Source organism: Poromitra crassiceps, assembly GCF_964638095.1.
Source record: "Poromitra crassiceps genome assembly, chromosome: 20".
Lineage (NCBI taxonomy): Eukaryota > Metazoa > Chordata > Actinopteri > Beryciformes > Melamphaidae > Poromitra > Poromitra crassiceps.
Genome location: NC_139637.1, coordinates 17,113,239 through 17,139,660, shown reverse-complemented (window position 1 = coordinate 17,139,660; position 26,422 = coordinate 17,113,239). Strand labels below are relative to the sequence as shown.

General features: G+C 44.5%; 3 protein-coding genes across 3 annotated transcripts in view; all 3 read left to right on the top strand.

Annotated features, from left to right (window-relative positions):
- Nucleotides 1–6,996, top strand: part of LOC310795027 (interleukin-17 receptor D) — a 27,093-nt gene extending 20,097 nt beyond the window's left edge. Inside the window, exons 8-12 of the mRNA XM_083657048.1 lie at nt 1–63; nt 2,617–2,683; nt 2,902–3,048; nt 3,217–3,386; nt 5,775–6,996. The exon at nt 1–63 is cut by the window's left edge and continues 12 nt beyond it. Coding sequence (XP_083513174.1) covers nt 1–63; nt 2,617–2,683; nt 2,902–3,048; nt 3,217–3,386; nt 5,775–6,332 — 1,005 coding nt within the window. The 3' untranslated portion in view covers nt 6,333–6,996. The remainder of the gene's footprint in view (nt 64–2,616; nt 2,684–2,901; nt 3,049–3,216; nt 3,387–5,774) is intronic.
- A 1,565-nt stretch (nt 6,997–8,561) lies between these two features.
- LOC310794903 (zinc-binding protein A33-like) lies at nt 8,562–10,205 on the top strand (the record flags this gene model as incomplete). Its single annotated transcript, XM_083656941.1, has 1 exon — nt 8,562–10,205. One exon carries the CDS (start codon nt 8,562–8,564, stop codon nt 10,203–10,205), a length of 1,644 nt encoding a protein of 547 aa, XP_083513067.1.
- Nucleotides 10,206–12,733: 2,528 nt separating this feature from the next.
- sars1 (seryl-tRNA synthetase 1) lies at nt 12,734–24,398 on the top strand. The gene is made up of 11 exons (XM_083656617.1): nt 12,734–12,877; nt 13,966–14,036; nt 14,255–14,335; nt 15,138–15,296; nt 17,755–17,898; nt 19,073–19,228; nt 20,481–20,702; nt 20,889–21,018; nt 21,828–21,985; nt 22,289–22,418; nt 23,805–24,398. The coding sequence occupies exons 1-11, from the start codon at nt 12,742–12,744 to the stop codon at nt 23,984–23,986; spliced, it is 1,569 nt and encodes a 522-aa protein (XP_083512743.1). The 5' UTR covers nt 12,734–12,741; the 3' UTR covers nt 23,987–24,398.
- The last annotated feature ends 2,024 nt before the right edge of the window (nt 24,399–26,422 follow it).

Below are 26,422 nucleotides of genomic sequence, written 5' to 3'. Positions count from 1 at the left end.
AACAAGACTCACCACAGTTACCAGCTGCATGGCCTCCAAGAAGGAACCAATTACACTTGCGAGGTAAAATAAAAGAGGGTTACATCTAATGATGTGTGAGACATTGATTACATAATATATATATATATTAAAAAAAAAGTTTCAGTTAGGGTGACCAGATGAGAGTGGGTGAAATTTGGGACAGGGGAGTTGGGAGTGGTCAGGTGGCCATGGTGGGCGTGGGCTCCAGCACATTCATTAAGTATGCTAATATGTATTCCAAACATAACTACATATTGTTTCTAGAGCAGCAATAGTAATGTTTACTATATAAGCTAAGCTCATATAGTCACTATTAATACCTCACTGGAAACGAATAGTATTCCTGAGTTCAGTTGATTCACACTGTTTATCATTATACCTAGTTCACTTCAGTTTTACAGCAGTCACTCACATTTTCATGTTGAAACAACTGAAGCAGTGACTCAAACAGGTAGCTTAAAGGGACAGCTCACCCTAAAATCCAAAATACATATTTTTCCTCTCACCTGTAGTGCTGTTTATCCATCTATATCGTTTTGGGATAGTGGCCTGAGTTTTGGAGATATCGGCCACAGATGTCTGCCTTCTCTTGAATACAATGGAACTGGATGACACTCGGCTTGTAGTGCTCGAAGCACCAACAAAATACATTTGAAAAACTCAACAGGGTTGTCTCTTTCCAGAAAACATGACCCGGGTACTCAATATAATGCACAGACTTTGTTGTGAGCAGTTTCATGTAGGAACTATTTTCTTTTGCAGTCTCATGTAGGAACTAGCTAGCAGCTAGCGGGTGTAGTTCGGTCAAAAGAAAATAGTTCCTCCGTGAAACTGCTCATAACAAGGTCTGTGGATTATCTTGAGTAACCGGGTCATGATTTCTGGAAAGAGACATTACTGTTGAGTTTTTCAAATGTATTTCTCTTGCACTTTGAGCACCACAAGCCGAGTGCCATCCAGTTCCATTGTGTTGGAGAGAAGGCAGAAACTCTGCGGCCGATATCTCCAAAACTCAGGCAACTAACACAAAATGATATAGATGGATAAATAGCACTACAGGCGAGAGGGAATATATGTATTTTGGATTTTAGGGTGAGCTGTTCCTTTAACTTTGAATAACATCAGACACAAACTCTGATCATTTGTTTTGAATATTATGAAGATCGGTTATGGTAAATGGTACATGGCCTGCATTTATATAGCGCTTTTATCCAAAGCGCTTTACAATCAGTAGGTACATTCACCCATTCACACACCGATGGCGGCAGGCTACCACACAGGGTGCTGGCACACCATCGGGAGCAATTTGGGGTTCAGTATCTTGCCCAAGGACACTTCGACATGCAGACTACAGGAGAGGGGAATCGAACCACCGACCTCTTTTATCCAAAGCGATTAATGGACGACCCGCTCTAACTCCTGAGCTACAGCCGCCCCAGTTACAGATGGATAAAATAGTTACTGGCTCTGAGGATGGTATGATGGGTCCTGGGCTGGCTGTGCTTACAAGATGCATGAACCATTATGCACAGGTGACTGTGACAGGTACGTTAGTTATTTTTAATGTCTTTTCAGCAGCCAAGATGAAGCTAAGAGGAGCTTAGAATCTTTTTTTTTTTATTATTATTATCACAAACTCTTCCTGCAGTGGCGGCTCCACTCTTATCATCTGGTTTAAAACAGGTCGAATGAATGACATCTCAACAATCCATTATTTAGGAGAGCCTAATCCAGCTATTCTCAACCACTGGGCCGTGGCCCACTGGTGGGCCCCAGAGCACCGTGTAGTGGGCCGCGGAGGCAGTGGTATTGGCAAATAGATGAATAGAAATAAAATAAGAAATCTTGATTAAAGCAAGTTATTTATTTATTTGTATATCTAAATGTGCCCAAGAATGTATATAAATCAAAAAGTTCCCAAATAAAATGCATAATTTCAATGACTTTTCTCTCTCTCTCATTTATCTGGGAAGGCGGTTTAAGGTGTTTTAACAATCAGAAGTGGGCCTTAAGTTACAAGAGGTTGAGAACCCCTGCAATAGACGAGTGAAAACACATACTTGCAAATTTTACAAAAATGAAAAAATGATCAGGAATTTTTTTAATAACCAAAAGCAGGAATTATAGCCTACTACTGACAGCAGCAGCTCGTGGCGCTTTGCGCATATCTCTGTTATGTTTTTTTTTTTACTAATTATTCATGACAATTTGGCAGCGCTCCAAAAGACACAATACGTTGAGTAGCCTACGGCATTTTTCAATATTACTGTGTCACCAAGTCAGTCAGGTCTGCTCAGCATCTTGCCTTACAGTCTCAAGTGGAGTCTCACTGCATACAGATAGCACTGGTTTTAGCTTGTTACTTCATATTATATATTACTATAATGGTTAATTTTCGGGACAAACAGGACAGGATTTGGGATTCAGGACAGCTGCTGGCAATTCGGGACTGTCCCGAATTTTTCGGGACGTCTGGTCACCCTAACTCCAGTTGTACTTTACATTCAAAAGTCATGCCTCTTAAACATAACAAAATCCTTGACGATGCTAAATCTTGATCGTTGTGATAAACCCTAAATATTTCTCGTCTCGCAGATTGCAGCTGATTTAGTGGATGCAGTGAGGAAGAAATTCAGTGTTCAGGTCATACACCTTTACAAAGGTAGGTAGAATATCTTCCCTTGACTCTAATGAGCTACACAAAATATATCAATCATAGGTATCTTGTTGAGCCTTTTTCCTGAAAAGCGGACTTGTTTGCAGATGTAAGGTTCCTGTAGGACACCGACAGAACCTTTGATAAGCCTTTCATGTTTAGACGTGATTACTTTGGTCAGTTGTTGGACCTCTGGCACTGGATCACCTTCATTTCATCCTCAGAAGCAGCCTTGCCTCACACTACCAGGCCGTCCCTGGCTCTGATGCTTCCACTGGGCCTGGCCTTGGTAGCCATATTTGTAGTCCTAATGGCTGTTCTTACCAGGAGGAGGCCCAACTTCTGGAGGAAGAAACTGGAGATAAAGCCAGGTGCAAAAACAAACCATACTTCACCTGGGAAAGTGGGATATGCGCACACAGTAAATTATGAAGGCAAATTAAGTATACAGATCATTCGTTTTACACAGCTACACAGAAGGTCTTCCTTTTACCAAGAAAAACAAAGAAATCCATTATTTTTTGTTGTCGTCCGTTCAGACGTTCTCGAGCAGCATCAAGAGAACACCCAGGAGGAAGTGATGTCACTGCCGAGCAACAGGTTGACCCCTCCTCGTCTTCTCATTTGCTACTGCAGCCTTGACGGCCCCGCCCACGTCCGAGCCGTCATGCAGTTAGGGGCCTTCTTACAGCAGCACATGGCCACCCAGGTAGAGTGGGAATGAAATCCAATGAGTTATCCATCTATCCTCTAGTGCCCTTTAAATATGTTCATGGCTTTTGTCCTTTTTTACACACAATCAACTCTAACTACTCTAATAGAATTACTGTTAAACAGATAAAAGGGTATTGTTTTTATTTTTTATTATTTTGAAAATGTATTTTAGATTTAGAATGTAAATTGTCTATCAAATATAATACATTTTATTGTAATGTAATTTCACATAACATTGACATTTATTATTGGCCCATGCATGGCCCTCCATCCAGATAGGAAAAGAATTTCCATAGGAAAGAATTTGGGCACCTCTGCTCTAATGTGATGATGTGCATTTTGCTATAAGTGTCTTATGCATTTTAATCTCCAGGTATGTCTCAACATTTTATCTGAGCATCAAATTGATGATAAGATGTTTATAAATGTGTTGCAAGTTCAGTCAAGAAACTGACAAGCGGCACTTTGGTCTGCCTCAGCATGCTTATCATGCCACCAGTCTCCTCTCTCTATCTCTCCCTCCCTCTCTCTCTCTCTCCCTCCCTCTCTCTCTCCCTCCCTCCCTCCCCCTCCCTCTCTCTCTCACTCTCTCTCTAGGTCTGTGCTGCTCACTACTGTTGTGCTACTGCTGCTGTATGTAGGTGTTGCTACATCAGAATCAGAATCAGAATCACTTTTATTGCCACAGTATGCAAGTTACATACCGTACAAGGAATTTGTCTTATGCAGCGTAGCGGTCACATCAATATACAGAGATAAGAAGTAGGAAGATAACTAAAGACAATCGCAAAGTTGCAAGTGCAATCAAATCGAATCAAATCGAGTCAATATATACAATATGTACATGAGTGGTGAAGTGTTCTGTGGATGATAAATATGAATTTACGTTGGATTTACATGAGGTTTACAGACTGAGTTAAATAGACGTTAAATAGGCAGTGGATTTACATGAATTTACAGTCAGAGTTAAATAAGAGTTTACATTGAATGTACATGAAATTTACAGGCTAAGTTAAATAGGCATTAATGTGCAGGGAATTTACATGAATTTACAGTCCCAGTTAGACAGGCATTAAATTAGATACAGTATGAGTTCCAGTTTTATGGGGGGTGGTTCAGTTGAGTTTAGGAGGAGGTAGTGAGTTTGTGTGTGTGGGGGGGGGGGTTGTTGGTGAGGCCCTTGGCGGAAGGGGTTTCCGGGCCTTGTTGGTGAGGCTGATGGCGGTTGGGAAGAAGCTGGTCTTGTGGTGGGTGGTTCTGGTCTTGGCAGACCTCAGTCTCTTGCCGTGGGGGAGTGTCTTAAAGAGTTTGTGGCCAGGGTGGGAGGGGTCAGCCATGATCTTGCGAGACCGCTTCAGTGCCCTGGCTGCATGCAGGTCCTGGAGGGATGGCATGTGTCTGTGGATGGATTGTGTTTCTCATCCACCACCTCTGCATCATCCACACATGCATTTTAACAGCAGCTTGGTCTGTGGGGCACGGTGGCGCAGTGGTAAGCGCTGTCGCCTCACAGCTGGAAGGTCCTGGGTTCGATTCCCACCTGGGACGCTGTGAGCGCCAAAGGAGTGCGTGCCCGTCCGCATGTCCTCGAGTGCCCACCGCCAGGGTGGGGTCGTCAAAAGGGCCTATCTGTGTGGAGTTTGCATGTTCTCCCCGACCGTGCCCCCTGGGGGTTTCCTTCATTTTTTTTTTACCTTTATTTATACAGGGGGAGTCTCACTGAGAGCAATGCTCTCTTTTTCAGGAGCGCCCTGTTCACATTCACACACACATTCATACCTGGAAGCTGACCAGTACAACCACAGTCTGATCTGCTGGCCACTGATCAGCTCCACTGGAGCGGTTGGGGATAAGGGCCTTGCTCAAGGGCACCTCAGTGGTGGTAATGAGGGAGGGGCAAGCACTGCCTTTTCACTTTCCCCACCCAGATGTATCCTGCCGGTCCCGGGGATTGAACCGACGACCTTCCGGTCACAAGCTCGCTTCTCTAACCATTGGGCCACCACTGCCCCAGTGGTGGGTCATATAGGAACCCCTCACCAAAACATGCAATATCCTGGTCGCTGAAGTGGTGCCTCCTCTGGTCGTTCGGGGGCGCCTGTTCGGAGGGAGGGGAACTCGTTGGAATAGCGTGATCCTCCCACATGCTATGTCCTACCGGTGAAGCTTCCCCTGTCAGGTGAAAAGAAGCAGCTGGCTACTGCCAATGTCTCGGAGGAAGCACGGAGCTAGTTTCGGCTCTCCCCAGATCGGCAGAGGGTGGAGCAGCAACCAGGAGAAATAAATTAAAATTAGCACTTAAAAGGATAAAAAAAATCAGGAAAAAAATATAAAAAAACAACAACAGCAGCTTGGTCTGAATCGCTTCTCATTTTGCCACCAGGTGTTTCTGGACCTGTGGGACTCTCTCAGTCTGGCCGAGGAAGGCGCCATGGGCTGGCTGTGCCGGCGGATCCGGGAGAGCGACTTTGTCCTGGTGATCTGCTCCCGGGGGCTCCGATCGCAGCCCCCACCCCCAGACCCAGAGGGTGACGAGGAGGAGGCCGCCGCCGCCGCCGACGAAGAGCTAGGCTGGGGGTCCAACACCTCCAGCTCTGCTGCAGCCATCCCCCTCATAGGAGAGGAGGTGGGCCGCGCCAAAGCCAGGGGGCAAGACCTGTCCAAATACATGGCGGCCATTTTCGAGTACTCTGAGGAGACGGACATCCCCGCCGAGCTGGGGCTGGTGGCTCAATACACCCTGACCAGGGACCTGCCTCTGCTCTTCTCCCACCTCCACGGGGTGGCTCTGCACAGACCCGGGGGCTACCTGAAGATAGAGCACATCTCAGAGGAAGGCTTTACGAAGTTACCGGCCGGAGCAGCTCTGCAGTGGGCCATCTGTGAGGCGGGCATGGTGCTGAGGGAGACAGAGCGCCACCCGGTGGAAGGAGGGGACTAAGCACTAAAGGAAGGAAACCAGTGCGCACAGACATACTGAGGTATTAAGCCCAGTTAGAGGTCAGAGGTCAACCAATAGCCACAAAGTTCCCGGTACGGACAGGAGGGGGTGTGTGGGCAGCTGTGAGCTGGGGACTGGAAGGGGACTGGTACATCTCCAGTGCCTGCAAACAGTGCTGAGGTGTCCTCGAGCCGAATGGCAGTGAAACCCTCACTCTAGAAAAGCATTGGGATCTGTGTCTGTAAACTCAAGCTAAGCTATTTGTTGACACGTTTGATGCATTTTCAACATTCGATTCACATTTGAAAACATACCAGGACAGATGAATGTTGTTTGTATCATGAGTGTGAGATTGAAAGAGAAATGTGGAGAAGGATCTGTTTTTAAGAGACTACACATCTACATAAGCACACAAGATAATGGAAGACATGCATGCAAAAGCCATAGAGAGCCAAAGTGGAACGTCACTTCCTGCTTCAGCACTGTACCAGAGATTTTCATCCGCCATTTATTTTCCCATAGACATTTCGTAAAATGCTTATAGAAATAGTTTTATTTGTTCAAACCAAACGGTTCAGATATATATAGAAACAGGAGAGACTGCATAACATTTCACTTGCACCAAAACGTTAAAAAAAAAATGCGGGTTCAAAGAAAATATTTTTTCTGTGTTGTTTTTTAAGTTTGGGTCCCAGTGAAATGTTCTATGGTCTCTCCCGATTCTAAATATAGCTGAACCGTTTGGTTTGACCAAGTACAACTATTTTTTATAAGCATTTTAAGAAATGTCTATGGGAAAATAAATTGCGGAAGAAAATCTCTGGTACAGTGCTGAAGCAGGAAGTGACGTTCACTTTGCCTCTCTATTGTATGTTGTGAGACAAGCATTGTAAATAAACAAACTCATTCAATTTAACGGAAAGACATGATGCAATTTCTGTTAATGCATCATTAAAAGTATGTTTTACATGTGAAACACACACACTTCCATGCATGTCAGCTGCCTATTTTCTGACCGTGTCTCATTGAACAGTGTAGGTATTACATCCATATTTACAGTAACATGTATAGTTGATTGTATCTGTGCAATTTTATGCGCAAAATAGTGGATTATTATTTATTATGCTGAGGTGAGATTACATATGAACGTTCACTTGTAAACTGTAGTCTGCATTTTTGTGAAGCATGAATTTCAAACATACTCAGAATAAAGTCAGATAATAAAATGTCTCTAATATTTATTTTTCTCTGGATCGTCAAATGCATGAATATGAAGTTCTCATGACTGCTTAGAGCGATCATTTCCGTGCGCCAATCATACAATCGATGCTGTCCAATTAGGGTAAACACAGGTGTAACTAATCAATTCAATTTGCAATTAGTTACACCTGTGTCTACCCTGCTTCTCTTTATAGCCATGCAGCAAACAGGCTGTTTTGTTCTGAGGTTTCACACACAAAGAGAGACAGCGTCCATAGGTGATGTTTAATGTCATATTCTGCTCATGTGCTCTCTAGATGTCTGTTGCGCTGGATGTTTAGAGCTATTACATGTAAATCGATCTCATGTTAACATGTCATGCAATGTGAAGAGCTTAGCCTACTTTAAAATGTGTGTGTATATATAGCTATAACTCTTTATTGTCACTGTGATGAGTTTAGAATGAAGTGAATCATTTAGGTAAGCGGCCTATCTCTCTGGGCTAATAGCGTTACTATCGATCATGATTTCAGATGGTGTCAATTTGTATTTTCATTCTCAACTTGTAGTAGTAATATTACTAATTTTGTCCCAAAATAAAAGTTCCCCACAATCCATCTCATTAATAGACATGAAAAAACATTGTATGGTTCTAACTCGGTTAGCACACTCGGCTAGGGTTAACTTGAAGAGGTGGGGGGGAGGGCATGATGTTAGCCACGCTATTGCAATGTGTTTAGAACAATCATGATTTCAATTCTCTTGTTTGTAGCAATCAAATGTTAATGGACCGCTTATAAAATGCATCTGGAATTTGCTGTTTTTGTTAGGAGCCATGCTGTAACTGTAATGAACCACAGGATTAACCATTTTTGTAGTATGGTAGTGCTGGCAAAATGGCTTACTTTCAATCAGCAGAAGGTGGATATATAATATACCAAAATACACTCGTGATATCAGTTGCATAATAATAAGGATTGCAAAAGATGGAACAATCTATTAAAGGCTCTCCTCTTCTCTCCTCTAGAAATGGCCTCAGCCATCAGTCTCCTGTCTGAAGAGCAGTTCCTGTGCTCGGTCTGTCTGAATGTCTTCACTGAGCCTGTCTCTATCCCGTGTGGACACAACTTCTGTAAAGCCTGTATCACTCAATACTGGGACAACAATGACCGATGCGATTGTCCCATGTGTAAGACGTATTATGCCAACAGACCAGATGTCTTTGTCAATGCGCTGGTCTCTGAAATGGTGAATCGGTTCAAGAAGTCTGTTGATGCGAAAGCTGCCAGCAGTGAAGGCCACATCCAAGACGCTGCCAGACCAGTGCAGGTTCTGTGTGACGTCTGCTCCGGCACCAAGCGTAAGGCCATGAAGTCCTGCCCGGTGTGTTTGGCCTCTTATTGTGAGACTCACCTGGAGCCTCATCAGAGAGTCGCAGCCTGGAAGAGACACAAGCTGATCGATCCTGTGGAGAACCTGGAGGACAGGTTGTGTAAGGAACATGACAAGATGTTAGACCTTTTCTGCAGAACTGACCAGATATGCGTCTGTGTCATGTGTACAGAACACAAGACTCACGATACAATCCCTTTAGAGGAAGCGTATGAAGAGAAGAAGGCAGAAGTACAGGAGATGATACAGGAACGACAACGGAAGCTTCTGGAGATGAAAGCGTCTGTGCAGCTCAGCAAGAAGGAGACGGCCGAAGCGATATCTCAGAGTGTTGAGGTCTTCACCGCTCTGGTGGTTTCCATTCAAAGAAACCAGGCTGAGCTGATTGGAGTGATTGAAGAGAAGCAGAGAGCCGTAGAGAAACACGCTGAGGGGTTCATCAAAGAGCTGGAGCAGGAAATCGGTGAGCTCCAGAGGAGAAGCACTGAGCTGGAGCATCTCTCTCACACTGAAGATCATCGCCAACTCCTCCAGAACCACCCCTCCTCTCCACCAACCAACAACTGGTCTGACATCAGTGTCCACACGCATCCCTGTGTGGAGATGGTGAGGAAAGCTGTGCCTCACTTGGAGAAGACAATCGATAAAGAGATCCGGACTCTGCTTAAAAGCATAGAGGATGTTAAGGAAGCTCTGGAGAAGCTGCCAGAAGACGTTAGGCTGAGGAGGATCCAGCAGCTGTATGCAGTGAATGTGACCTTTGATCCCAACACGGCACACCCTCTGCTCATCCTGTCTAAGGGTGGGAAAGAACTGAGATTGTTGGTGACATATCAGAATCTCCCTGACAACCCAGAGAGGTTTGATGAAGAAACTAATGTCCTGGGAAAAGAAGGTTTCTCTTCAGGGAGATCCTACTTTGAGGTTCAGGTAAAAGGGGATGCTTGGGAAGTGGGAGTAATTAACGAGTCAAGCAACAGGAAGGGAAATATGTCATTCAACCCACAGGATGGGTACTGGGCTATATGGCTGAGAGGCGGAAATAGGTACTACGCTCTATACGATCCAACTGTTAGGCTCTCCCTGAATCAGAAGGTGGAAAAGGTTGGGGTGTTTGTAGATCGTGGAGGACTGGAGGTGTCCTTCTATGATGTGGAGGCCAAGACTCTGATCTGCTCGTTCACCGGCTGCAGCTTCGAGGGGAAGGTCTATCCGTTCTTTAGCATCTCTGATGATGAAGCTGCTTCTCTGATCATCACTCCTGTCAAACACACAAAATGAGTTCAGTTTGAACCACAGTGGATACCCTTTTGTGATTGGCCATGGCCATTGCCACACCCCCTTTCTCTGTTAAAAGTTGCATGATCTAATTGGAAGTGATATACAAGGAGGATGACTGGATAGAGGGTTAATGGAGCGATGCGGTACTGCAGTAGAGATATATTTGTAGAATGGGAGAGATGAAGAGTAAAGAGATGGAGGAAGGGATTGATGTGAAATATGAATTTAGGGGGGGGGTGGAGGGAGGTACAGAGGGAATAGGAAGACAGAAGAGGGGAAACCAGGGACACTAACGGTCTTGCAGTGTGTATTAATATCTGTATGCAACTACACTGTTGTCTCTCACATCTTCTGTTAAACATGTCAATCTGTAGACATTTACAGTGTAGATAACCTGTTAAACTTACATTTGTCTTGGACTCAACTTTTGGTGTTATGCCTTGCTTATATCTCAAATAATTTAAACATTAAAGATTTTGAAACTATCGGACGTGTGTTTTATGTATCTTTATTTCCAGTGCTGACAGAAATTTACCGATGCCTTCTGGTATTCAACTCATGTTGCTGCTTATCAACAGATGATTTACTGAATCGTTTCAGCAGTCTGCCAGCTTTCTTTGCCTCATGGTCGCCTGTTAAAACTAGGAGAGAAATACAGTTTCCAAGGCCACGTCCTGGTTCATTGCATTGGATCTAACGATCTAACCTATAGGTTCCTTGGTTCAATGCTCAGACTCATTGTGTAGACAAAGCTTAGAGAGGCTGAATACAACCAAAAGACACAGAACTAACAAGTTTCTATGGAATCCTGGTTGGATCTAACTCTTAACTTGAGTGTTGGCACAAATGGGTAAACATCTCTGAAGCAAATCCCCTTTATCATCAGTGTCACTCCACTACATCTCCAGCAGGTGTCACTAATTTGCCAGGGTGACCTGTTTTATTAATACATCCATACAACTGACACTCTTTGTGGAATTTTACATGTCATAAGCCTGTGTGTGTGTCTGTGTGTAAAATGTGACAAGTTGTATTGTGCATCAAGATTGTGCTTACAATACAAACACAGAAAGGATGTAGTAGGTGATTGTGATGCTGCAGGGTTGCCAGGCTGGAAGAATGCCCAAATATTCAGTTTCTACTAGAATATTTTTGCTGAGAATATTCATCTCATATACCCGAAGGAAATGGCTTTCGAATGATTATGAAATTGTTGTGAAGAATGGAGAATGATATCCGAATAAAATTATATCCTCGTAAAATATACTATCAATGGTAAATATCAACGCCCTAAAAGCGGGTTAGTTTCGTTGGTGATAGGACCTGGCAACCTCAGTCAACTTCAAGCCATTCTAGCAAAGAGCATGGAAGGAAAGAGAGGAAACTCCGGCCATTTTTGGAAACAGAATGCGCCTCGCAGTGGTCAGCTGCGGTAGCGCGGGCCCCTATAATCAGCCTCTCTAAACAGTAACTCAACGGGAGAACACTCTAAATTTCGTGGATTCACATCTTTTCTGGGCGTACTGTAAATCTTGATTGAAGTGGTGTAGTGCAGGGATGTAAAACAACAACCATATTGTGGAAACTAAGCAAAATTTTTCGTTTTTTTCTTTTAGTTTTTTCAAGATAAATAGTAAATGCAAAGGACCCGAGGTTAAAACCACGGCAACACACTTCTGACGGAGTGGACGACAGCCGCATTAGCTATTTATCTTGAAAAAACTAAACAAAGAAAACGAAACATTTTGCTTAGTTTCCACAATATGGTTGTTGTTTTACATCCCTGCACTACACCACTTCAGTCAAGATTTGCAGTACGCCCAGAAAAGATGTGAATCCACGAAATTTAGAGTGTTCTCCCGTTGAGTTACTGTTTAGAGAGGCTGATTATAGGGGCCCGCGCTACCGCAGCTGACCACTGCGAGCCTGTGCGAGGTTCTTTTGGCGCTGTCACGCTTCCAAAAATAAAAAATGGCGGAGGCTGCTGGGCGCTGATGTTGCAATGGGGCAATATGGAGCTTTCAGTTCTTTCCATAAAAGTTCTTTGATTCTAGTCTGGGCACCTTCCACCCCGCTTTTTGTCATGGGGGCGTAAACCCCGGACCCAGAATTAACACCGGATGGCAATGCGCCTAACAACGTCTTTGTTGCCGTTAGCTTGACGCGGTGATGTTACCTAAACTAGAGTCTGATCAAAACAAAGCTAGCGTTACATAAAACAAAACGTTCATGCAATATGGCATCTCCGCCACCACCGCCTGACACACCGGTCAAAACGGTGAAAGAGGATTCTGATACTTGGGTCAAATTGTCAAGTTAACGTGAAAGTTGACGAGCTAGAAACGCTGCCATCCGGTCTAGGGCGGGCTCTAGGCCGGACCCAGTAGGGTGACAAAATCAATTGTGGGCGGGAGCCAGGCTCTTTCTCGCCGAGAAGAGCCTGGTGACGCGAGGTTAAGCCATTCATCTTGTGTGAGCCCAGCCCCGCCCCCGGGAGCTTCCCTTGTCACAGACAGCAGCAGCGTGGAGATAGAAGATGGTGCTGGATTTGGACTTGTTTCGAACCGACAAAGGCGGCGACCCAGAAGTCGTCCGTGAGACTCAGAGGAAGAGGTTTAAAGATGTTACACTTGTTGATAAACTGGTCGCAGCAGATACAGAGTGGAGAAAATGTAAGTGTCAAAAAAGGCCTTTCCATGTTCTGTAGTAGCTAGCAAGCTGGCTAATATAGCTAATGTTAGCATAGCGCCGATATCACGCCAAACTCCGTTCAGAAATCTGGCGATGTAACGTTCACTTGCTGTTCGGCAAATATACAACCAATTTAAATGATGTCTCAAGACATTTTTACGAATAGTTATGGTCCTGTCACTCGTTCGGTACCATCCAATACACAAAACGGCACGTATTAAGTAAAATGCCACCGTTAAATGTCACTTTGCAGTGGACGATTATAGTGAGCACTATAGCGAGTCATTTCAGAAAGTTGTCATTTTAATGACATAACCTAACGTTAGCTATTTCTTGGTGCATCATGTATGCCGAAATTACCACTCGGTACTAATAATTTGCTAAATGTCTTAAATCACGTTTTGCCAGATGTGCACGTCTACCGATAAGTAAAACAGCATTTAACGCTACTTGCCATTCTTTAATGGAATTTTGCGGCATGTTGTCGCTACAGTAAGAACACGGCACCGGCTAAATGCTAGCCCAGCTAGTGTCTTTCATTGAATCAAAACGAAACCATATGTTACTGTGTAACCGCAGCAGCTTAACTTTAGCTCTCTAATCCAACACTTTTAGTACTAGCGAACTGCCCATTCTGATCATCTTGTTTGTGTGTAGGATACGAAAGTTAACTAACGTTTAGCAATTTTAGCTTAGCGATGCCAGGTAATGTGCAATCTGACGCAATCCCAGCCAGCGGCGTGTCAAGTCAACCTCGCCCCGCAGTGTACAGACACACAGTAGCATTAAATGATACTGTATGCTAGTGAACCTTTTGGGCACAATGTTGAAACGGTTTTGTGATATTAAAGATATACCTTGACACCGTTTCTTTTACATTGAACCCAACATTTTGATGATACATGATGGCTGGAACGAGTTAATGCCTGTCATCAAGTGTCATAGCCCTGCTACTGCAACACACACACACACACACGCACACGCAAGCACACATAATCACATCTCAAATCAACAGCCAAGCACAGTTCTCCATCAAGGCACTGACTGACTTTTTGCCACATCCTAACAGGCCGCTTCACTGCAGACAACCTCAACAAGGCCAAGAACCTCTGCAGCAAGAACATTGGGGAGAAGATGAAGGTATGAAAGCGTCGGCACACTAAATGACTGAGCTGGCTGTCGTCCACACAGCAATAGCAAATATTGGTGTTCTGATACCATTACCAAGAGGTGGAGGAGGTGGGCCGACATTACAGTATGTGTCCAGTGGCCAAAGTAAACAATGGAGAGACTTGAGGCCGGGAGTTAGTTAGACTTGTAGTCCCGTCTATTAACACCTTCTTATTTTGTGTGTGCAGAAGAAGGAACCAGTTGGGGAGGATGACTCTTTACCTGATGAAGCGCAGGACCTGGAGTCCCTAACAGCTGAAACATTATCGGTGTGTGTGTGTGTGTGTGTGTGTGTGTGTGTGTGCGTGTGCGTGCATGCATTGCACAAGTGTGTATTTGTTTGTTTTTGCCCTCTCTGGTGCCTGTGTTCCCTATTCACCTTATGTTCAGACCTTACAGTGGGCCAAATTCTCCCGGGTCCTGTTAACACTTCCGGCGGTCACGGCGCAAAATAAGAGAGTTGTTTTTGTCGCGGACAGTGCAGGGGGTAAAACAAAGGACGTAGCCTACTACTTTGAGCTCGGTACACAGCAAGCAAGCGAGTATCCACCGTTAGCCAGGTCAGATAACGTTACCGTCGACAATGACAAGCACTTTCTTGTAAAACATACCTGGACTCCAACAAAGAAAGCTTCAGATAGTTTTCTCTCCTCCAAGCGCTCAATTCCCTGGAATGCGAGACTTAACGAGCCAGTTACATGGCGTTGCATTCTTAGACATTGCCGTTTGCCTTTGTTTGGTATGTTACATACAATTGGCCAAATTATTAGTTAATTCAGAGTTAGATGATATTGGAGCAGCCAGCCATTTTATTTTATTTTATTTTTAGCCGGAAGTCATGACACGACCACACAACCGGGTCAAATGGGCGTGGCTACATAAGGTGAATAAAGAAGCTGCCGGCTCCAACTGCTTACCAACAACAAGTATGCGAGGCAGTGTTTGCGTGTTGTTGAATCATACGAAGACATTAATTCCCTTAGAATTTGATTGGATAACAGACACGACTTGATGCCCACAAAGTTTGGCATTTATTTATTGATTTCCCCTGTATCTCTTCCCCTGTCTCAGCCCTTGACAGTAACCCAGATCAAGAAGGTGCGTTTGTTGGTGGACGAGGCCGTGGAGAAGACCGACAGCGAGCGGATAAGGCTGGAGGCGGAGCGCTTTGAGTACCTGAGAGAGATCGGCAACCTGCTGCACCCGTCGGTACCCATCAGTAACGATGAGGTGGGTGCTTTGATCCAGACAGAAGAACGATATTGTGAAGAACAATCTTCAGCAATAATGTGTGATACGGCCCAACTCGCATATTGTTTAGCCATTATCAGCATATACAGTTCTGAATGACCAAAATATCAAATCCAGACAAGAATTTCAGGTCTGAAAAGTATGGAATTGAAATGCGTTTGTTTTTTAGACTTTCATTCATTTGATTTGGCAATTGCCGGTTGTTCAATTTTATTTACCTAGATCTCCCCCCGCTGCATGTTGTCACATCCCTGCATACACACCTGAAAGGGACAGTCCACCATCAAAAAACAACAACTAGATAGATAAATAGATAGATAGATGGATAGATACATGTAGATTTAAGTAATATATCGCTGCTGTCGTTCCAGGACCTCGAATCTCCAAAACAGAAACTTTTCAGGAAGTAAAAAAAACCTGTTTGCTCTTAAACTACTGAACCAAATGTCGTCAAAGTTGGCACATGTCTTAATTATAGTTAGTTTCCCGCTGAATGTGTCATTACTTTATAAATATCTGACCTGGATAAGCTCAAATGATGTTGTTTATATTATCAGTCCGACTTGGAAGCGCTTTCTCATGGCCAGTCAAGCGGGAGGCAGCCGCATCCTCATGCACGAGCCCCCAAGCTCCAGGCCGCGGGCGCGCGCGCAGGAGCAGCAGGATTGCCCCTCGCCTCTCATGGCCGATTTGGGGCTTTCGCATGGGGTGAGAAATAGTCTGACATAACGTAACGTTAACGTTACTTTATTCTCGTCAGAAAGCACTCCGATTTGCATGTTAAAACAAGTTTGCAGCCTAGGAATAACTGGAAAACATTTGATTGATATATTAACGTCAGAGGAAGCCAGGATGAGTCAAAACGATATGAGAAATACACAGCGCGTCTGCCGTGTGTCTTTTCCGGGTTTAGTGTCCTGCGTGGGGGGGTACACACGGAGGTAGGGGGGGGGATTTCGAGGTTTGACTGACAGATTGAGGGCGAATGGCGTTACGAGATTTACTCACAAGCTCGTTTTAATGCTTTTCCATTGGTTGCATTTGTTAAAAACCACACAGAGACGTGAAGGGTGACCAATGGCATTGATTCATGACAAAAAGTAAGAAAGTGAAAAAAGTGACATTCGAGGTCCTGGCCCGACACCGACGATATATTTATTTATTTTTCGCATTATCTCACATGCAAAAACTGCAAACAGTTTAGCAGGCATTCATTTAGTTTGACAGTTATTGAGAGTTGATTTGAGTTAAGTTGTGGACCAGTGATAACTCAAAAATCCTGTCAAACTAAATGAATGCCTGCCAAAACTGTTCAGTTTTTGGATATGTGTGAAATAAATCAGCATTGTTTTTCGGTGGAATGTTTTTCATTGGGGGCCACATGAGAAACCCAGATTGTTGCCGGGGGCCGAACAAATATTGTCATGCCGTAACCCATGGATGGGCAACTTTGATGATAGAGAGGGCCACAAAAAAAATCCTTGTTACCAGATTTTGCTGAGCGCCGAACGGTGCCAGCGCGAAAAATTTGGGGCATTTGAAGCTAGGTTTAGAGGAATAACTCATTTTTAATTAACAGTTGTGATGTCATTATTCAGTCTTAACCACCAATATTTGATCCTTTTCTCACTCACTCCTATGTCACCACCTGCTCTCCCTGCAGGGCTTGAAATTAACTTTTTTGACCACCTGCCAATATGGCTGCTGGATTTTAAAGTTACCAGCCAATTAGAATTTCCACTAGCCGAAATGTTTTTCTCGAAATAAACCAGAATATGAGTGGGTTAATTTAAGCATAAGTATCAGTAAGTGGCCCGGGATTCTCAAAGCCTGTGTTGAGGGTCACACAAGAACAAAAATGCACTCTTGAATCTAAATAAATCCAAAACCAACGTTAATTATTTAAATGTTTACTTCAATGTAGAACAGTCATTTCTTACACATGAGATTACTTTTAGCCTTTTAGTCATAAATATTATTGAAAGATATTCCATATTCCAGACTGAAATGCTATAACAGAAGTGGAGTATTGGCCAGAATGACATGAACATTTGGAAACTTATTCAGCGGGTATCTTGCATGTTGCGTTCAGGTGCATTGTAATTTTTTTTTTTTATTATTATATATTTTTTGCAATTCCATCGTGGGCCGCACAGGGGGCGCCGGCGGGCCGCATGTGGCCCACAGGCCGTATTTTGCCCATGTGTGCTTTAAGTCGTCATCAATTACTGTTACACTTCCACTACACATGACACGGTGCTTTTACGAGTTGTATAATTACATGAAATTGATCCACAGGGTTTTCTCCTTGGCATGTTTTCTCCACAGCTGCACCATATTTTCAATTCAAATTCACTCTCTCCAGTTTCATTCACACGAGGTTATGACTGCGCATGCTCTCTGCTAATGTTCCGTGTCACCTGTTGTCTCCTGTCAGGACGCGGACAACAGGGTGGAGCGTACCTGGGGCGACTGCAGCGTCCAGAAGAAGTACTCCCACGTTGACCTGGTGGTCATGATCGACGGCTTCGATGGAGAGAAGGGGGCGGTGGTGGCAGGGAGCAGAGGCTACTTCTTGAAGGTAAGGTCACGTGGAGGCTCTGGCACACACTCGCATGCTCTCGCACGGGGAAGCGTTTGCGTCCACGTTAACCGTCTTTCTCCAGTCAATAGACCCTTCTCACGGGGGCCATTTTGTGTCAAAAAGGCAGGGTAAACACAGGTGAAAGCAAAAAACACTAATGAGGGTTTCAAACTTCCATGATTGGAATTTGGAAACCCTCATTAGTGTTTTGCTTGCACCTGTGTTTAGTCTGCCTTTTCGACACAAAATGGCCCCCGTGAAAAGGGTCTATTAGTTCTTTCACCCAGCGCTCCCTCAAACACAACTGTGCATGGTTTCTTTACTCACTGTACTATCTAATAGTTCCTGTATAGAGTGTAGCTCTACCTTATGTGTTCAGATGAAGCAAGTGCAAAACTGGCCTCACAAGCCATCGTGATTATGGAGATGAAATGCAAGTAAATGGTCTAACAAGACTTCCAAGTTTCATCTTTTGATGGATGTATGTCTTATTTGTTCAGATTAGACAACACAAAATGAACGATCTCCAAAGTAAACAGTATTGTCGCAGCAGACAAGAGCTTGATGGAAGACAGTAGAGAGTGATGAAGATACTGTAATACAAGTAATCACCAGTAGAGCAAATTGAAAAGAATGCCGCAAATAAATAAAGGTAGCTCTATCAAGGGCCCAAACAGGTTACAAAACACATCTGTCAATGGAAGGAGGATAGATCTGTCCGCATAAAGCCTGAATTTATGGAGCAATGTGTTTTTAAAGCACTCCAAGTTTCAAACTTTTCAATGTAAAAATGTGGCACTTTAAATTTGAAATTCTCTAAAATGACAGTGAGTCCAGTCTGATATGATATGCAAATTTAGTGAGCCGCATCAGATTTTTCCTTAGCCCATGCTACACCCTTCCACAAAGTTTCATGAACATCGGCCCAGTAGTTTTCCCATAATCCTGCTAACTCCCTGGTGGAGGTAATGACACACACAATCTCTCTCTACTGCTATCCCCACACACACACTGCCCCCTGGTGGAGGTAATAACAACACACTATCACTCTCTACTAGTATCCCCCCCACACACACCGCCAAAAATTCCTGTGTGCAGGAAAAGTCCTGGCTTTAGGTTCCTGCGGTTGAAGAAGACACTCAGTCCATCTCCTCTCCTCTCTGGTCTGCAGGGGCCTCTGGTGTTCCTGGAGCAGGCCCTGATCAACTACGCCCTGAGGCTCCTCTACAGCAAGAAGTACACCATGCTCTACACGCCCTTCTTCATGAGGAAGGAGGTCATGCAGGAGGTCGCCCAGCTCAGCCAGTTTGACGACGAGCTTTACAAGGTACTGAGGCTCTAATCCAATTCCTGTAGAATCACATCACACTTGATGGTGGCCTAGAGATCTTTTAGGGCTGATTCAGATAAACTAGACGACCTCAAAGTATGTATATTAGCTAGGGGTGCTCCAAAAAAATTGATTCTTGAAAGGATCGCGATTCTTAATGCCACGATTCCTGGATCGATTCCAAACTCCCAAGAATCGATTCTTCTTTGTATTGTAATTTTTTTTTTACAGTGCACCTGAACGCAACATGCAAGATACCGGCTGAATAAGTGTCCAAATGTTCATGTCATTTGTGTACTGTACTGCCACGGTGCCACCACCTCTTGCACTTAAGAACTCTGGTTAATGTATTCCCCCAAAATCTATAAATCCTTCTCAAAGTCTACAGATCCCCCCCAGCCTATAAATCCATCTTATCTGAAGAACATAAGGGGGGAATTCCCCCCTAGTTTGCAAAATGAATTTAGGCACTGACTGTAATACTTCAGAAGTTGCATTTTAAGCTCAGCATTAATACATTTGTCATTTTTTGTCTTACCTTTGTGTGTTATTGCAATATAAAACTACATAATTGAGAATCGATTCTAGATTCTGGAATCGAGAATCGATTCTGGAATCGGATCGTGACCCCAGGAATCGGAATCGGATCGGATCGTGGCTTAGCCGGATCGGAGCGCCCCTAATATTAGCCATTTCTGACCCACTCTTAGTTTTGTGACTTCTAGTTACACTTGGACAAGTTTTCTGGATTTTACATTGTATGAAAAACCCCAAACTGGCTACTACTACCTACCCAAAGCCGCCGGATAGAAATACTGTGTGAGAGCCAGTAGCTTTCATCCAGTGCCTTTTTGAAGCAAGCTCTAGGGAGGAATAGACAGGCGTGTAACGACCCTGGAGAGAGCGCGCAGTGGGATGTCCCTTTGACTGACTGGTTAGTGCGTCTGTCTGAGGACTGGGAGCTGGCAAATCTGGAAATATTTAGTTTTAGGTTTTCAGTTCCGGTTTTTCCAGGCCTATCAGGCCAGATTAAAAAGACCCCCCCCCCCCTTCCGGTTCAGGCAGCTCTGCTGGACGAACCATGCCTGCAGGCAGCATGGACTCCGGTTGCGAAATGAGCTTCAAAATGCTCAGCAAACTTGTTCAACTTCTTCAACTCGGCATCATGGCTGTCGATCGCTCCCCCTCTTCTTTGTGTGCCGTCCTGATCACTCACATCCTCCCTCCCGCCCGCCTGCGTCTCTCTCAGGTCATCGGCAAGAGCAGCGAGAAGGCCGACGACAACGCCGTCGACGAGAAGTACCTGATCGCCACCTCGGAGCAGCCCATCGCAGCCTTCCTGAGGGACGAGTGGCTCAAGCCCGAGGACCTGCCCATCCGCTACGCCGGCTTCTCCACCTGCTTCCGACAGGAGGTGGGCTCCCACGGGCGAGACACCCGCGGGATCTTCAGGGTGCACCAGTTCGAGAAGGTCAGTCAGTTGCTGCTGTACCGCTATACTATATAAATCACCCTACTACTTTTCCCAGAAGTAAGTAGTGAAACGACAAATTAGCTTTAGCAGCTTTTGTGATGATTTAGTTTGTGTGTGTTTGATCATAAAGTCTAAGTCGTTTTTCTGTCCTGCTCCTTTGCTTTTTGCTCCCTCGCCCCTCAGATTGAGCAGTTTGTTTACGCCTCTCCTCATGACAACAAATCATGGGAGATGTTTGATGAGATGATTGGGACGGCAGAGGAGTTCTACCAGACTCTAGCAATTCCTTATCGCATAGTCAACATTGTGTCTGGTAGGTCTCTCGCACGCACGCACGCATACACACACACAACACACACACACTTTTTCAGCTCTGGAGCCAAACACAACATAATGACTGATAATTTTGTCTTGATTATTAGAGCTTATGAAAATGAATGGCTCTCAGAGTCAGTTGTGAGTCTTGTACTTCAAAGCTCCTGATATACGCTTACCTGTGACCGAATAAGTCTTAATTTAAATATTGATGACCTAACTGAAAGCTTACCTGTGACTGTATAAGTCTTAATTTAAATGTTGATGACCTCACTGAAAGCTTACCTGTGACTGTATAAGTCTTAATTTAAATATTGATGACCTCACTGAAAGCTTACCTGTGACCGAATAAGTCTTAATTTAAATATTGATGACCTAACTGAAAGCTTACCTGTGACCGAATAAGTCTTAATTTAAATATTGATGACCTACTGTAACTGAAAAGCAACACCCATATGGACACCTACTGTATGTGTGTCGCCTCCAACCATTTTGTTTTGCTACAGTTGACAAATTATTATCACTTGATGGTAGGAGCTTTTATTATTGTGTAATTACCACCAGTAAAGCATAAGTTTTATTGAAGTTTTGTGGGCGTTTTTATTTTGTTTGTTATTTTTTATTTATTTTTATAGTACAATTTATGTGTCACTATAAAGCACCGCCTCTCATGACTTACTGTTTAATAACCAGCTGCTGTTGGAGCAGAGTATCTAGTCACTAGGTTCTAGTGCCTGTGCATCTTAGGCCTGTGTTAAGACCAGTCCATCTTATAAACTCACTACACTCTCCTGTCTGTCCTCTTAGGGGCCCTAAATCATGCAGCCAGTAAGAAGCTGGACCTGGAGGCCTGGTTCCCTGGCTCTGGTGCCTTCAGAGAGCTGGTCTCCTGCTCCAACTGCCTCGACTACCAGGCCAGGCGCCTCCGCATCCGCTACGGGCAGACCAAGAAGATGATGGACAAGGTGAGACCATCCATAGTAGACAGACAGGAAAGGTGGGGACAGAGACAGAGAGAGAAGGGATGACATGCGGGTCGGATTCGAACCCGGGTCGGCTGCGTGAAGGACTAAGCCTCTGTGGTACGCGCTCTACCAGGCGAGCCACTGGGACTTAAAATGGTTCCAAGGCCATCAGTGTCACAACTTTTATAGATCCAAGGATTTATACTCCACTAACCATGACCCTTTGGGAAAGGGATATGATTGAGCCTTTCATCCTACAGTTACATGCGCTGTACACACTTCCTCTCTCTGTATCTTCTGCAGGCAGACTTTGTGCACATGCTGAACGCGACCATGTGCGCCACCACGCGCGTGATGTGCGCCATCCTGGAGAACTACCAGACCGAAGAAGGCATCGTCATTCCAGCGCCGCTCCAGAGCTTCATGCCCCCTGGTAAGCTCTGCTATGGCTCATTTCCACCGCAGGTAGTAGCGCGATCCCGCTCCGCTCGACTCGATAAATGGTCTCATTCCACCACTAAAAACTATCCCAGCCCTGGTTGTATTGGGGTCGAGTCGTGCTACTTTTAGTACCTGCCTCGTCGTGGTTCTATTCTGTGAACCCGGGTTCATACGGTGACGTGAAAACATTGTTGACGACTGATTGGTCAGGCAGAATCGTGTTTACTCTGTCTACTGACTGTCATATGCAATGCTGGCGGCTGCATACCAGTTTAGTGGGCTTACCTTCTCTTCTGTTATGTATATTTCCATCAGTCTTTTGTGTTGCTGCCTTCGCCTCCGGTGAAATAAAATCGTGGCGGGTGTTCAATTGTCTGAGAAAAAAGTCTGCTGCTCGCTCAGGGAGCTCTGTAGCTGAGTGGAGGCTGCAGCGCCCCGCTAGGCCGCAGCGGGTGTTTGGTGAAGCCGCGGTCTTGCCTGGTGAGAGGCCGCGGGGTAGAGGCTTCACTCTGTTGCGCCTCTCCCGTCCCCGCACAGCGCAGCGCATGCCTGTGAGTTTGACTAACTACAAAGTGATATCCATTCTCCTGGTCGATTGTCACATTCACCCATGTACACTGTAGGTCATTTAGAGGCACCAGTATTTCATAAACAGTTTAAAAGTTCTGTGGATGGATTTAATTGTAATGTTATGTTATAGCCTACTTCGGCTATAAGCGAAGGACAGATATGCGGTCGCTTGACGGGGGTGGGTGGGGGCAGATGATCCGCGGTGGAAGCAAAACGTCCATCGAGCCGAAACGATTAGAGCCGAGTGGTGACGAGCTGTGCAGGGCAGTAAAATGTGGTGGAAATGAGCCACTAGAGGCTTCACACCCAGTGTGCATGCATAGTGGCTATATAGACCATTTCAACTTGACAACATAAACATTCAAAATTGTCCCTAGCCTTACTACCTGTTGCAGTGTTTGCTAATACAATAACTGACAGGAAATAAACATGAGTCCAAACTGTTCCCTAGCAACACAATTCCAGCAAAACGGTCTAGAAGGACTATGAATAATGCATGATCAATCATGAAGGTGTCATAAAAAGTAATAACTCACGCATGTCCAAGTGTCTCCTTACACACACAAATAAGGGATATACACGCAAATGCTGCATCAGGTATCAATGGGTTAAGAGGTAGAACTGGTAGACTTTCGCACAATAGGAAATGGAAAAGGCATCTATTAATACTCAGGATTTATGAATCAATATCGGATCATTCAAATGAAGATTTTTTTTTTAAACCCAGCCCCATTCCCCCAGGATTGTTTTCTGGCTTTCTGTTTTGAATGCCTTCAGTTAATCTCACCCCACACACTTCTTCCTGCAGGTCTGACGGAGATGATCAAGTTCGTGAAGCCTGCCCCCATCGACCAGGAGACGTCCAAGAAGGCCAAGAAGCAGCAGGACGGAGGGGGGAAGAAGAAGAAGAAGCAGGGAGGTGGAGAGCAGGGGGCAGGAGACCAGGGCCTGCCGGGCGCCGTGGAGAACATGTCCGTCAACGACTCTTAAAAGCTCCCGTGCGCTGTCGTGTCGGGGGCACTGCAGTGTCTCTTCGCCGCCCTCTCAGATAGAAATGGACGCAGTAGAGCCTCTCGCATACCTGTATAGACATTGATCTGGGGTCAGTTTTGCGCTCTACGCGGTCTATCTCTATCTGGACGTTCTCGTTCATCTCAGTCGTTCCCCGCCCCCTCTCATTCACATGAAGCAAAAAGGGATCGGCGTGTTCTCTCGCCTGTCTGCAGTCCACCTCACAGACTGACCAGCTGTCAGTCATGTCTGTCCGTCACTAGCTCTCCCCTCTCTGCAATACTGAGTCTACAGTCCACCTCACAGACTGACCACCTGTTAGTCACTCACAGACTGACCAGCTGTCAGTCACTATCTCTGCAGTCCACCTCACAGACTGACCACCTGTCAGTCACTATCTCTGCAGTCCACCTCACAGACTGACCACCTGTCAGTCAAGTCTGTCCATCACTATCTCTCCCCTCTCTGCAATACTGAGTCTGCAGTCCACCTCAGACTGACCACCTGTCAGTCAAGTCTGTCAGTCACTATCTCTGCAGTCCACCTCACAGACTGACCACCTGTCAGTCACTCACAGACTGACCAGCTGTCAGTCAAGTCTGTCAGTCACTATCGCCCCCCTCTCTGCAATACTGAGCCCAAAGCAGACCGATCATAGAGCATGCCAGAATCAGACGTTACATTTCTTGATCCATTTCCTTGGCACTTAGTAGTTTCTGTAGTGCAAAATGAACCGCTGGTTACATGCACATACGTGTTTATTTCCAACATTTGGGGATCAGTAATAAGTCAAAGTTATGACATGTTTCAGAGACTGAGGGAATTCACCGTTTGACCTCTAAAATTCATCGTCTCTTCTATACTGTGTTTTCCTAATAAGAACAAAACCTGCATCTCTTCTGTTGAACAGGCATACCTTTTAAATGGCATGGAAGTTAAGTCAATCATTATAATTCACATATGTCTTGAAAATTGCCCTGGGTATTTTAATTTGTCTGTTTTGGGCTTTGAGTTATCCATTGCTTCATCGTTTTCCATCATTGTTGCTTTAAGTCATTGTTGACTGTAATGCTGTTCACTAGCATATATACATAACTGAAACATTGACATGTCTGTATGTATTTGAAAGGAGATATATATGACTGAGCATTGATAAAGTGGAGCTCACTGTAAACAATAAATATACAAAACAATGGATATGGAAACAAATTTTTTGTTTTTATTTGAATTATTATATAAATGTCTAGAAATAAAAAATGTAGTTTATCAGTTAATCCTAATTTCTAAGCAGGGCATAATGTTGCATGTCTGCCTCAGTTCTGTTTAGTAAAACATCGAATAAAATGGGTTAATTGGTTCGATTAGCCAAAGGGGGATGCTTTTGATAATTCATGGTAACGGGTTGATTACAAACCAACCTTCACCCTCCTCAAATTGCTGTGCTCCACGTTTGCACGTCCAGAAGAAATATCTGAAGTATTTATCTGTTCAGGACTTCAATGTAGAGGTCTTGAGAAAGTGGTTTTCTAGTAAGACTGCACTTGTTTTGTTTTTCCAATTCATTCCTGTGGTGAATTATATTAGTCATCATTGCCATTGAAAAGTCTTCAAAAGTCCTAGCCTCAACGCGAGACTCATCAGCCATTCTTCCTTCAGAATGACTGATGAGTCTCGCGTTGAGGCTACAAAAGTCCTATCTTGATGAAACCATGGATGAAACTCTCAGGCACCCAGGATATTCCATAAAGGGCAATAAGGAAGACATGGCAGTTACTGATTACCTCCACAGACTTTACACCCACCCATTTGCAATAGGAAAAGAAAGTGACTCGCTGTAGTAGAAGTACAGTATAAAAAGGACAAAGTGACTGTGTAGTAGAAGTAGAGTATAAAAAGGTAAGATGAACCGTTATTGTCGAGTTAAAATATTTGAAACAATTCATGTCTTATCTATCCATGCTTTATCCAAGACTTCTCTCTGTGACAGTCTGACCGACACAAGCCTCAAGATGAGTGACATTTCTGACGAAGACAACGAGATCTCCTTTGCAGTGAAGGTAAAAACATCAACATCTCATTCTAGAGGCAGCAAGTTGGTTAAAAAGTTAGATGCATACCGCTGATTAAAATTATTCCAAGCCAACCAGATTGTACCTTTGTTCGATTTGGCTTCGATTTTGTCATCGGATCATGAACATTTCATGTACTGTAGCACCATTAATCACTGACTGATTTCTGGATGTGTTTCTTGAGATTTACCGTACGAGTATGACTTTATGTGACATAATTTTCTTGTGTCATGTCGGTGCTGTCGTTGGCTGTGCACCCGCATGATGTGATGCATCAGGCATGTTTTCAGCACCTTATTTTCTCATTGTGCTTTGTGTGCGTCTGCTCCCTCTTTGTGTGCGTCTG

What these genes read in the sequence shown, in the direction of transcription:
- sars1 (XM_083656617.1), top strand. Translation starts at nt 12,742, where the DNA reads ATGGTGCTGGATTTGGACTTGTTTCGAACCGACAAAGGCGGCGACCCA. An exon ending in AGATACAGAGTGGAGAAAAT is followed by an intron (nt 12,878 to 13,965) that starts GTAAGTGTCAAA and finishes ACATCCTAACAG; the next exon opens with GCCGCTTCACTGCAGACAAC. An exon ending in CATAGTCAACATTGTGTCTG is followed by an intron (nt 21,019 to 21,827) that starts GTAGGTCTCTCG and finishes CTGTCCTCTTAG; the next exon opens with GGGCCCTAAATCATGCAGCC.